At 44.5% G+C, this 13,638-nt stretch overlaps 1 protein-coding gene across 2 annotated transcripts in view; it reads right to left on the bottom strand.

The window, feature by feature from the left end:
• VPS53 (VPS53 subunit of GARP complex) overlaps positions 1-13,638 on the bottom strand; it is a 72,760-nt gene that overhangs the window by 36,143 nt on the left and 22,979 nt on the right. Inside the window, exons 8-12 of one of the 2 annotated variants that reach the window (XM_087883458.1) lie at positions 10,690-10,768; positions 9,150-9,296; positions 7,312-7,454; positions 3,993-4,134; positions 374-475 (exon numbers count right to left, since the gene is read on the bottom strand). In XM_087883458.1, the coding sequence (XP_087739584.1) occupies positions 374-475; positions 3,993-4,134; positions 7,312-7,454; positions 9,150-9,296; positions 10,690-10,768 (613 nt within the window). The remainder of the gene's footprint in view (positions 1-373; positions 476-3,992; positions 4,135-7,311; positions 7,455-9,149; positions 9,297-10,689; positions 10,769-13,638) is intronic. The other variant, XM_087883459.1, reaches the window with a different exon arrangement.

Consider the following 13,638-nt stretch of genomic DNA (forward strand, 5'->3'; position numbering starts at 1 on the left):
TGTACTGAAGCTGACCAGGCTGTTTGCTATTTGCTGCAAGGACGAAAGCCAGATGAAATACCGATGGATGCTGGTAGGCAGAGGCAGAATTTTTTTTTCTTGTTTTCCTCCCCAAAAACTAAGGTGCGTCTTATACTCTGAAAAATACGGTATATCCTGCACTAGCTAAGAAAATTGCAATAAAAAAAAAAAAAGACTACAGCCGGAAAGGGGAAGGAGAGAGCTGTAGCACCCTCCACCGAAGGGTCTCCAGCCTAGCTGGGAACGATGGGGATTGTAGTCCAAATGCATATCAATGTAAGGAAGAGAGAAGGGAAAAGGCCCACCTGTTTGTGGGGAAGAGACGTGAAATCTCGAAAACAAAGACATTTACCTTGTCAATGTCGATCTTTTCTGATGGACTTTCATCCTCATCCATCACAGATTCTTCCTCGAGAAAAGGGTTGGTGGAGACTGGGGGAGGATCCGGCTTTTTCTGTCGGAAAAAGATGGGAAGTTTGAGGGAATCACTTAAACATGAGTCAGCCAGGTGCGGCGGCAGCCAAAAAAGCTAATACAATCCTTGGTTGTATAAACAGAGGCACAGAATCAAAATCGCACAAAATATTAGTCCCAATTTATAAAATCTTAGTAAGGCTACACCTGGATTGCATCCAGTTTTGGTCCCCACATTACAAAAAAAGATGTTGAGACTCTAGAAAGAGTGCAGAGAAGAGCAACTAAGTTGATTAAAGGGCTGGAGACTAAAACATATGAAGAACGGTTGCAGGAACTGGGTATGGCTAGTCTGCAGAAAAGAAGGACTAGGGGGTACATAATAGCAGTCTTCCAGTACTTAAGGGGCTGCCACAAAGAAGTGGGGGTCAACCTATTCTCCAAAGCACCTGAAGGCAGGACAAGAAGCAATGGATGGAAACCAGTCAAGGAGAGATGCAACCTGGAATTAAGGCGGAACTTCCTAACAGTGAGGATGTCAACTTGCAAAGCTTTCAAGTTGCCATGAGCAGGAGGGAGGGACAACTGATAGAGCTGATTGATTTCCCTAACTGAAGCTGCATTCCGTAGATGCTTTTTTACCGCAATCAGTCGGAGGGTGTTGGGTTTCACAGCCAGCCAAAGTGATGAATTGGAGAATGTGATTTATGACATGGCCAGGGAGGAGGGGAGAGACAGGGTCAGAGGGGAACGTAAATCTACGTAGGATCAGTCCTAACTGCATCCGAGTATTGCCGGAATGTTGCTCCTAATAAATGAATATATTTCCTTTGAAGTTTGGATCATGGCTCATGAATTAATTAGGGCATCTTTCGGAAACTTGACAGAGGACAGTTAACCAGTGGAACCCAGGGGTGGGTTCTATTTTTTTTTTACTACCAGTTCTGTGGGCGTGGCTTATTTTGTGGGTGTGGCTTGATGGTCATGTGACAATTCTATAGGATTTAGCAGAGGTACTGGTCTACCAGGCTTTTAACTGCTTGCAGAGCTGTACCGATCTACCCATTTATTTTTTGCAGGCACTGATCTACTCATGTATTTTTGCAGGCACTGATCTACTCATGTAGTTTTGCAGGCACTGGTCTACCCATTTATTTTTGCAGGCACTGATCTACTCATATATTTTTGCAGGCACTGATCTACTCATATATTTTTGCAGGCACTGATCTACTCATATATTTTTGCAGGCACTGATCTACTCATGTATTTTTGCAGGCACTGGTCTACCCATTTATTTTTGCAGGCACTGATCTACTCATGTATTTTTGCAGGCACTGATCTACTCATGTATTTTTGCAGGCACTGGTCTACTCATTTGTTTTCTTTTAACACTGATCAGCTGTAGGGTGGCCCTTTGAAGCCCCTGGGCAAGAGTTTAAACAGTTTTTTTTCCCTCTAGCCATCAGCTGGGACTCAGGAGGCAGCAATAGATTGGGGGTAGGGCCAAATAAAAGGTAAGAATAATGCGTGGGGCGTGGGGGGGGAGCAGAACTGATTCGGTGACATCATATTGTCACCGCTACCGGCTCGGGAGAACCGGGCCGAACCAGGAGGAACCCACCACTGGTGAAACCGCTTGCCACCAGAAGTTGTGGGTGCTTCATCCCTGGAGGTTTTTAAGAAGAGATTGGACAACTACTTGTCTGAAATTTTATAGTGTCTCCTGTGAGTAGGGGGTTGGACTAGAAGACCTCTAAGGTTCCCTCCAGGTCTATTCTGTTTCTGGTTCCTCTTGGATAAGAAGCACAGGTAATCCCCAGTTTAAGAACAAGTTCAGTTCCCAAAGTCTGTCCTTAACTCGAATTTGTGCATAAACTAGCCCAGTATTCTTGCATCCACATACAACTTACAACCATTCGTTTAGTGACTGCTCAAAGTTACTAAGGCACTGAAAAAAGGGAGTTATGACCGTTTTTACCCCCATTGCCGCACCCCCATGATCATGTGACCAAAATTCGGACGCTTGGCAACTGGCATGTACTTATGACAGTTGCAGAGTCCCGTGATCGTGTGATCCCTTTTTGCGACCTTCCGACGAGCAAAGTCAATGAGGAAGTCAGATTCACTTAACAACCGTGTTACCAACTTAACTGCAGCGATTCACTTAACAACTGAGGCAAGAAAGGTTGTAAAACGGGGGCAAAACCCACTTAAGAACTGCCTTGCTTAGCAACAGATACCTGAGGCTCAACTGTGGTCGTAAGTCAAGGACTACCTATAAGTAGACTTTAAAACCCCAATAGAGCCAGGCTGTTACAGTCATAAGTCGTGACAGTTGTAATGCAGGACAGAGTCGATGCTATGACCTTTTTTACAGCAGTCATTAAGCAGACCCCACAGTCATTTTTTTTAAAAAAAAAAATTGATTTATATGCCGCCCTTCTCCAGAGACTCAGGGCGGCTTACAATGCATTAAGCAATAGCCTTCATACTTTTGTATATTTATACAAAGTCAGTTTATTGCCCCCATAATCTGGGTCCTCATTTTACCTACCTTAGAAAGGATGGAAGGCTGAGTCAACCTTGAGCCTGGTGAGATTCGAACTTGCAGTAATTGCAGGCAGCAGATGTAAGTGGATGTTAATTAGTCTGCTGAGCCACCAGAGCAAACCCATCGTTCCTACACAGCATTTTCTTCCAGAAGCCGGAAGTAAATGCTAGTTTGGGGGGGGGAGGAAATGTAAATTGTGGTCATGTGATCCGGAGATGCTGCAAATAGCCCTACGGATCGCAGATGGGGGCAGGCAGACATATGTCATAACTTTGAAACAGGGTCATAAGTAACTCTTGGGGATCCATGACAACTCGACACGGCCAACTTGCCACAGAAGAAGAATTACACTAATATCGAAGAAATAGTGGAGCAGAATTAGTAAAGAAAGGATGCCAAAGGAGAGACAAACTGAAATGTGCATGACACAAATTAAAATCATTTTAAAATTATTTTTAAATACCGTGTTTCCCCGAAAAAAAGCCCTCCCCTGAAAATAAGCCTTTACCCGAAAATATTTAACCTCATGTGCAGCCGGTCTTCGCCATTTCCTCTGGTTAGGGTTAGGGAGACAGAGCTGGAAATCAGGTAAGATGGCAAGAGGAGCCCCGTCTCGCTCCATGCGCCCCAAAATAATAAGACCAAGCGCTTATTTGGGGGTTCATAAAAATATAAGATAGGGTCTTATTTTTGGAGAAACACGGTATTTAAAGTGAATTGCTGAATTGTCCCGCCGCAAGGTGGCCATGTCAAGTTGGCCGCGGCAAATTGCCGTGGTGCTGCGGCGAGTTGTCGCACGCTGAACTTTTGGGGGCTCCATCGTTAACGTCGATCAGACGTGAAGAACGAGCGGTCGAGAGAAGAAAGTCCTTCTTTTTCCCGCAGGCCCGCTTGGCTCCGGGACTGGAGGGCACAAACTGGCAAACGGGGGGCAAGGTACGCAGCGATCTCCCTCTCTAGCCGCAGGAGGGGGGGAACCTATAAAAACGTGGGGTCCTTTTTTTACCGTCATGGTCTCTGACAACGTGGAGCCCGAGAAGCGTTTGGCCAGCAGTCCTTCGAAGTTGGTAGTCCTCTGGATGGCGAAAAGCAGAAGCTTGACTTCGATCTCTCTTGCCCGGGTGCGCATGATTTTCCCCAGCTCTGTCCTGCAAGGAGAAGGAAGCAAAATCTCTCAGGTCAGGACAGGTAGTCCTCGAATTACGACCACAATTTATGTTGCTAAGTGAGAAATTTGTTAAGTGAGTTTTGTCCCATTTTACGACCTTTCTTGCCCCGGTTGTTAAGCGAATCATTGCAGTTGCTAAATTAGTCACATGGCTGTTAAACGAATCATTGCAGTTGCTAAGTTAGTCACATGGTTGTTAAGTGAATCGGGCTTCCCTCTTGACTTTGCTTTGGAATAAGGTCACAAAAGGGGATTACATAACACCACAATGCCGCAACCGTCATAAATGTGAGTCTGTTGTCAGGGATCTGAATGTAAATCACATGAACACAGGGATGCTGCAATGGTCGTAAGTGTGAAAATCGTCAAAAGTCATTTTTTCAGTGCTTTTGTATCTTGGAATGGTCACTAAATGAACTGTTGTAAATCGAGGACTACCTGTACTTGTTCCAACATGTGGCATCTGCAACTGAAATGACGCAAAACCCCATAGCCTTTTTTTTTTATCATCCCATTGCTTGGGTTTTACAGGTAGTCCTCAACTTACAACAGTTCATTTAGTGACTGTTCAAAGTTACGACGGCACTGAAAAAAGCGAGTATGATCATTTTTTACACTTACGACCGTGGCAGCATCCCCACAGTCACGTGATCAAAATTTGGATGCTTGGCAACTGGCTCATACAGGTAGTCCTTGAATTACAACCACAATTCAGCCTGAAATGCATGTTGCTAAATGAAACATTTGTTAAGTGAGTTTGGCCTCATTTTACGACTCTTTTTTGCCACAGTTGTTAAGTGAATCATTGCATTTGTTAAGTGAGTCACATGGTTGTTAAGGGAATCAGGTTTCTCTATTGGCTTTCCTTGTCAGAAGGTCGCAAAAGGGGATCGAATGACCCCGGGATCCTGCAACCGTCATAAATATGAATCAGTTGCCAAGTTTCTGAAGTTTGATCGTGTGACCACGGGGAGGCTGCAACAGTTGTAAGTGTGAAAAACGGTCGTTAAGTCACTTTTTCCAGTGCCGTTGTAACTTTGAACAGTCACTAAATGAACCACTGTAAGTCGAGGGCTACCTGTATTTATGACAGTCGCTGTGTCCCGGAGTCATGTGATCCCCTTTTGCGACCTTCAGACAAGCAAAGTCAACGGGGAAGCCAGATTCGCTTAACAACTGTGCGATTCACTTAACAACTGCGGCAAGAAGTCGTAAAACGAGGACAAACTCACTTAACAAACGTCTCACTTAGCAACAGAAATGTTGGGCTCAATTGTGGTCATATGTCGAGGACTGCCTATATTATTCCCATTTTCGCAGCCACTCGCCCTGCACTTTGGCATTTATGTTATTTCTTTTAGGGTAATTTTAATTTTCGGGGCGTGTTCCTTCCAGACGCCAAATGTTAATTGCTGCTTCCCCAGGAACGCTGGCAGGAATTTCTCCCCGCTGGCTGCGACGGGCACAATCACGAGCCACTCTTTTTCGTGGCTGATCTGCTGGCATGCTTTTGGCAAAGATCTCAGATAGGGGAGCCCCAAAGCCGACTTATTTCTCTCGTGATTATTTCAGCCGTCAGTAGTTTTTATGCCGGAGTCACACGGCATGGCTGCAGGAAATTCAAGCCCAGAAAATGGTTCCCAGCGTCATTGCAGGATGATGGAGTATAGGTAGTCCTCGAATTAACAATGCAACTAACTGAACAACTGCTGTGATTCATTTAACAACTGCGGCAAGAAAGGTCATAAAGTGACTTGCAACTGTCTGACAAGCAAAGACATTAAATGAATCTGGTTAACAATCTGGTTAATTGTTCTGTCAGGAAATTCCTCCTTAGTTCTAAGTTGCTTCTCTCCTTGATTAGTTTCCATCCGTTGCTTCTTCTCCTGCCTTCCGGTGCTTTGGAGAATAGCTTGACTCCCTCTTCTTTGGGGCAGCCCCTGAGATACTGGAAGACTGCTATCATGTCTCCCCTGGTCCTTCTTTTCATTAAACTAGACATACCCACTTTCTGCAATCATTCATGTTTTAACCTCCAGTCCCCTAATCATCAATTACTAATCAATTACTACCAACCTGCCTTCCATTGAGGACCTATATACTGCACGAGTCAAAAAGAGGGCTATGAAAATATTTACAGACCCCTCGCATCCTGGACATAAATTGTTTCAACTCCCACCCTCAAAACGACACTATAGAGCACTGCACACCAGAACTACTAGACACAAGGACAGTTTTTTCCCGAACGCCATCACTCTGCTAAACAACTAATTCCCTCAACACTGTCAAACTATTTACTAAGTCTACATTTCTATTACTATTAATCTTCTCACATTCCTATCACCCATCTCCTCCCACTGATGACTGTATGACTGTAACCTTGTTGCTGGTATCCTTACGATTTATATTGACTGTTTCCTAATATGATTTGATTGCTTATTTGTTCCCTATGACCATCATTAAGTGTTGTACCTTATGATTCTTGACGAATATATCTTTTATGTACACTGAGAGCGTATGCACCAAGACAAATTCCTTGTGTGTCCAATCACACTTGGCTAGTAAAGAATTCTATTCTATTCTATTCTATTCTATTCTATTCTATTCTATTCTATTCTATTCTATTCTATTCTTCGATTGCTTATTTGTACCCTATGACTATCATTAAGTGTTGTACCTTGTGATTCTTGATGAATGTATCTTTTCTTTTATGTACACTGAGAGCATAGGCACCAAAGACAAATTCCTTGTATGTCCAATCACACTTGGCCAATAAAAAATTCTATTCTATTCTATTCTATTCTATTCTATTCTATTCTATTCTATTCTATTCTACTCACTCCACTCCACTCCACTCTATCTTTGTTGCTCTTCTCTGCACTCTTTCTAGTGTCTCAACGTCTTTTTTACATCGTGGCGACCAAAACTGGGTGCAGGATTCCAAGTGTGGTTTTACCAAGGTGGTTCTTACAAAGTGGTATTAACACTTCACGTGATCTTGATTCCATCCCTCTGTTGATGCAGTCTAGGATTGCGATGGCTTTTTTGGCAGCTGCTGGACACAGCTGGCTCATATCTAAATGGTTGTCCACTAGGACTCCCAAGATCCATCTCACGGTTACTATAACTGAGCAAGCAACGCATTTTAGAATCCCACCTTGTAATATGACAGAAATCCACCGCGATCCGTTCCGTCATGCACCACTCTCCTGGGAACATCCGGCCGTATTTTTCCTCGTAGTCTACCAGCTGACGTTTGATCCAGGCGTAACGGCGGTCGATCTTGTCTAGCCAAGCCACCTGAGGGAGAACACAAGAGAGCCCGGCCATCTTTTCTCCTCCGTGTTGATACCAAGATGTACAATGCACACCGTGAAGTGTTTTTTAAAGGGATGTGAATCACTCAAATCCCTGAAAGAACATATCCTAAGAGTGCTTTTTCAAAACGCAGCTGGACTTTCTTGGGTTTTTTTTTTCTTGAAGACGTTTCGCTTCTCATCCAATAAGATTCTTCAGTTCTGACTGAGGAAGCTTCTGACCAAAGAACTGAAGAAGCTTCTTGGATGAGAAGCGAAAAGTCTTCAAAGAAAAACAAAGAAAATTCAGTTGTCTCTTGAAAAAGCACCTTCGGGACAACCATAACTTGGATGACTGAAAATCTCCATAACTGAAGGAACATCATTTCCATACATACAAAAATCCCAATCCAGTTTCTGAGGAGTCAAAGGGGGAAGCCAAATTCATTTAACAACCGCATGATTCACTTAAGAACCATGAGGAAAAAAAGGATATAAATTTGGCTCCCGACTGTGGTTGTAAGCTGAGGACTACCTCTGTAGCTCTATTGCAGGGATCTCTAAATATGGCAACTTTAAGGTTTGTGGACTTCAACTCCCAGAATTCCCCAGCCAGCCGGCTGGGGAATTCTGGGAGTTGAAGTCCACAAGTCTTAAATTTGCCAAGTGCTGGCTGGGGAATTCTGGGAGCTGAAGTCCACAAGTTTTAAATTTCTTTCTTTCTTTCTTTCTTTCACAGCACCCTCCCACCCCCAGTTTTTGGCCTAGCAGGCCTCAGGGAAGCCTCCTGGGAGCAAACACGGACCTTCCCAATAGGTAGTAAAAAATGCTTTTAAAAGTAAAATAAAAAGTTTTGAGGATTGTGCGGCACAACTGATTGTCGGAATCTTTTTTTTTTTTACTTTTTTAAGCATTTTTTTACTACCTATTGCCCGAATGGGTAGCAAAAAAATGCTTTAAAAAAGAAAAAAAAAAAAAAAAGTTCAGACGATCAGCTGTGCCGCACCATCTTCGGAACTTTTTTTTTTACTTTTTAAAGCATTTTTACTACCGGTTCGGCAAACCAGTCACATTTGTTACTACCAGTTCGGGCAAACTGGACCGAACTGGTAGAATTTCACCCCTGTCCCAAATCCCATTCGTGGCTGGCCCCGCCCACCCCTCCCCTCCCCTCCCAGGAGATCCCCACGCAGCCCATTTTGGATGCAGGTAAGTGCAGGCGGTGCGTGGAGGCTCGGGGAGGGCGAAAAACGGGCCCACTGGAAGTTCGGGAAGGGCCTCCGGAGCCTGGGGAGGCTGTTTTCGCCCTCCCGGAGGCTCAAGTAAAGCCTCCGGAGCCCGGGGAGAATAAAAACACCCACCCCCCACCATGGTGCAGGAGACCAACTAGCCACGCCCACCATGGCCACACCCACCCAGCAACAGTGCAGAGAAGCCCTTGCTAAAATGTTTGAAGCCACCCCGTGCACATGGCTTAGAAAACAGGATGGCATAGCGCCAGGGCAAGGGGGGGGGGCCCACCCGCAGGTCACCACTACCGGTTCGCCTGAACCAATCCGAACTGGCTAAATGCCACCACTGGCATCCATCAAAATGAGATTTCCTGAACAGCGGGAAAACACAGGGCTTCTGCAAGACCCAAAGGATTTTTTCCAAAATGTTTGTCCAGGCTTGAAGGATCGTTAAGAGCCCAACTCACGTCTTGGTTTTCCTGAAAAAGCACCAGATACTCCGAGAGGTGCTGCTTAATAAACTTCTTGATGATTTCCTGCTTGATACGGGGATCTAAGACGTTGGCGACCAAACAGGCATCACGGAGAACGTTGCTGGGACCAGCTGATCTCTGCTGAGAACGAAGAAACCCAGCGGGTTAAGCTGGCCAGGTCTTTTGCTGCCATCGGAGTTCTAGTTCTGCCTTAAGCATGAAAGCCAGCCTCAGCTGACTTTGGCAAAAACACCAGGAGACGGTGAGTTCTAGTCCTTAGATATGAAGGTGGCTGGGTCACTTTGGGCAAAACACTAGGAGATGGTGAGTTCTAGTCCTGCCTTAGGCAGAAAAGCTAGCTGTGTGGACTTTGGGCAAAACACCAGGATATGGCGAGTTCTAGTCCTGATTTAGGTATGAAAATGGCTGGGTGACTTTGGGCCAATCGCCAGGAGATGGTGAATTCTAGTCTTGCCTTAGGCAGGAAAGCGGCTGGGTGGCTTTGGGCCAATCGCCAGGAGATGGTGAATTCTAGTCCTGCCTTACCCAGTTTTCCCCAAAATGAGACATCCCCTGATAATAAGACCAATCAGGTTTTTGAGCGCATGGCAATAAGGCTAAGCGTTTATTTCAGGGTTCAAAAAAATATATAAGACAGGGTCTTATTTTCGGAGAAACACGGTAGGTAGGAAAGCCAGCTGGGTGATTTTGGGCTAATCACCAGGAGACTGTGAGTTCTAGTCCCACTTTAGGCACAAAAGTTACCTGGGAGACTTTGGGCCAGTGACTCTCTCTCGGCAAACCCCACTTTACAGGAAGGATTATTAGGTATGCCTTGAGTTATTTAGGAAATAAATGGGTGGGATAAAAACCTGGGTAGTGCTCAAAAGCTGCAGGCCTCTTTTCCATTGGAGAATCTACTGCACTGTTTCTTAACCTCAGTAACTTTAAAATGGGTGGACTTCAATTCCCAGAATTCCCTAGGCAGCCATGCTGGCTGGGGGAATTCTGGGAGTTCAAGTCCACCATTCTTAAAGTTTATTTATTTATTTATTTATTTATTGGTTCGATTTATATGCCGCCCTTCTCCAGAGACGCAGGGCGGCTTACAATGCGTTAAGCAATAGCCTTCATACTTTTGTATATACCTGCTTAGTAGGGCTTTCGGTCCCCCCTAAGCGGTGTTCTTTTTTTATACAAAGTCAGCTTATTGCCCCCACAAACCGGGTCCTCATTTTACCTACCTCGGAAGGATGGAAGGCTGAGTCAACCTTGAGCCTGGTGAGATCTGAACTCGCAGTAATTGCAGGCAGCTGGCAGCTAAGTGCTACTTAACAGCACTTTAGTCCGCTGCGCCACCAAGGCTCCTTATTGCCAAGTTGCCAATTTGGAGATGCCTGGTCTAGACCTTGGTGTAGACCTCATTAAACCTTTGCAGCACCTCAGATTTCCTTGCAAGCAGCTTCCTGCCATTAGCAATAATTTTGCAAACAGAAAAGATCAAGGTATTTTTTTTAAAAAAATAAATAAACACCTTTGTGCCTTGGGAAGGAAAGGCCTCTTCAAAATCAGCCAAGATCTGTTGTCCCAGCTCGTTCTGGGCTGCTTTTACCCTGTCAAGGAGAAAACATGAAAACTCCTGTTAACTTTGGGCTGCGGAAGAAAATATGGGACTGGCCTTCAGCCAAAAGATGGTGCTTGACAAGCAAGGAATCACGGCGCGGATCTGATGTCCTTTCATCCAGAGCGATAACTGAAAGCTAAAAGAATATCAGAGCCCTGTTTGCAAACAGGGAGTACAGAGAGTCCTCGACTTACGACCACAAGGGAGCCCAAAATGTCTGTTGCTAAACAAGACAGTGGTTAAATGAGCTTTAAATTGCCTATTTTTTACAACCTTTCTTGCCACGGCTGTTAGGTGAATTGCTGCAGTTGTTATTATTATTATTATTATTAATTAAATTTCTATACCGCCCTTCTCCAAATAGGACTCAAGGCGGTGCACAGCCTAAGTAAAAACAGAGCATACAAAATTTAAAAAACAGTATTAAAATAATTAAATATTTTGGCCGTAAATTAAAACAACCCAATTTAAAATCAATTTAAATGAGTTGTTAAATGAGTTGCATGGCTGTTAAGTGAATCTGGCTTCTCCATTGATTTTGCTTATCAGAAAGTTGTAAAAGGGGATCACACGACCCCGGAACACTGCAACTGTCATAAATGTGAGTCAGTTTGAAAGCATCTGAATTTTGATCACATGATCACAGGGATGTGCCAACAGTCGTAAGTGTGAAGAATGGTCATAAGTAACATTTTTCAGTGCTGTGGTTACTTTGAACGGTCACTAAATGAACTGTTATAAGTCGAGGACTACCTGTAATACCATTTATGCTATATTTTACATTAAACACAAAATTACTTAGAATCATAGGGCTGAAAGACCACTTGGAGGTGTTCTCATCTGTTAACATATTTAAATTTAGTACAATTAATCCTTGATTTACGACCACATTTGAGCCCCAAATTTATGCTGTTAAGCAAGATGTTTGTTAAGTGAGATTTGCCCCATTTTGTGAACTTTTTTGCCCAAGTTGTTAAGTGAATCACTGCAGTTTTTAAGTTAGTAACATGTTTGTTAAGTGAATCTGGATTCCCCATTGACTTTGCTTGTGGGAATGTCGCAAAAGGGGATCACGTGACCTTAGGACACAGCAACGGTCATAAATATGAATCAGTTGCCAAGCACCCGAATTTTGATCACGTGACCATAAGGATATTGCAACAGTCGTGTGAAAAAATGTTAGTCACTTTTTTCTGTGCTGTTGTAATTTTGAACAGTCACTGAACGAATTGTTGTAAGTCAAGGACTACCTGGAGCAGTGGGGTTGTACAATGAGTCAGAACACACAGTTATAGCTGACTGATTGAAGAGCGCTGGCTCCTGCGTGAGGCAATCTGTGCTGTGATTGGTTGCTGTGGGTGTGGAGGGGGCGTTTCCCTTCTCCCCACCTTTTTCTTCTGTGTGACACCTGTTTGCTCTGTGATTTACCTCAGGATGCTCCTGCTGTGTGGATTTACATCAGGATGCTCCTGCTGTGTGGATTTACCTCAGGATGCTCCTGCTGTGTGTTTTACCTCAGGATGCTTCTGCTGTGTGGATTTACCTCAGGATGCTCCTGCTATGTGGATTTACATCAGGATGCTCCTGCTGTGTGTTTTACCTCAGGATGCTTCTGCTGTGTGGATTTACCTCAGGATGCTCCTGCTGTGTGTTTTACCTCAGGATGCTTCTGCTGTGTGGATTTACCTCAGGATGCTCCTGCTGTGTGTTTTACCTCAAGATGCTTCTGCTGTGTGGATTTACATCAGAATGCTCCTGCTGTGTGGATTTACATCAGGATGCTCCTGCTGTGTGGATTTACCTCAGGATGCTTCTGCTGTGTGGATTTACCTCAGGATGCTCCTGCTATGTGGATTTACATCAGGATGCTCCTGCTGTGTGTTTTACCTCAGGATGCTTCTGCTGTGTGGATTTACCTCAGGATGCTCCTGCTGTGTGTTTTACCTCAAGATGCTTCTGCTGTGTGGATTTACATCAGGATGCTCCTGCTGTGTGGATTTACATCAGGATGCTCCTGCTGTGTGGATTTACCTCAGGATGCTCCTGCTGTGTGGATTTATCTCAGGATGCTCCTGCTGTGTGGATTTACCTCAGGATGCTTGCCTGACTATTTAAAATCAATAAGGCAGGAGCATCCTGAGGTAAATCCAGACAGCAGGAGCATCCTGAGGTAAACACCTGACTATCCACTAAACAGGGGTCGGCAACCTTAAACACTCAAAGAGCCACAAAGGTCCTAACCGGAAGCCCCCATTCAATTCTGGAGCCGACCGGAAGTCCGGTTCCCCCACCATAGAGTCTCCTCCTAGTGCGACGTCTTTTTCCTCTACCTGTCCTAACCGAAAGCCCTATCAATTGTGGAGCCGACCAGCAACAGGGAGCCACAGCAGAGGGATGAAAGAGCCACATGTGGCTCCAGAGCCATGGGTTGCTGACCCCTGCACTAAACACTTGACTATTTAGTTTGGTGTACACTGGTAGTCCCCTACTTACAACAGTTTAGTCAGTGACGATTTGAAGTTACAACGGCACTGAAAAAAGTGACTTATAACCATTTTTCACACTTACGACCGTTGCGGCATCCCCATGGTCACGTGATTTACATTTGGATGCTTGACAGCTGATTCACCTTTACGACAGTTGCAGTGCCCCAGCGTCATAAGGGTGAGAACCAATTGGAAGTCACCTTTTTCAGTGCCATCATAACTTCTAACGGTTTCTCAATGAGTGGCTGTAAGTGGAGGACTACCTGTATGGATTAAAAAAACTAAAGAAACTGGCTGTTAGACTAAGAAGGGCTGTTTTTGTCCCGTTGCACTCAAAAAAAAAAATTACTGGAGCTGGGACAAACGCTAAATT

This window comes from Pantherophis guttatus, chromosome 1 (assembly GCF_059756535.1).
Source record: "Pantherophis guttatus breed Tessera chromosome 1, ASM5975653v1, whole genome shotgun sequence".
Classification (NCBI taxonomy): Eukaryota; Metazoa; Chordata; class Lepidosauria; order Squamata; family Colubridae; genus Pantherophis; species Pantherophis guttatus.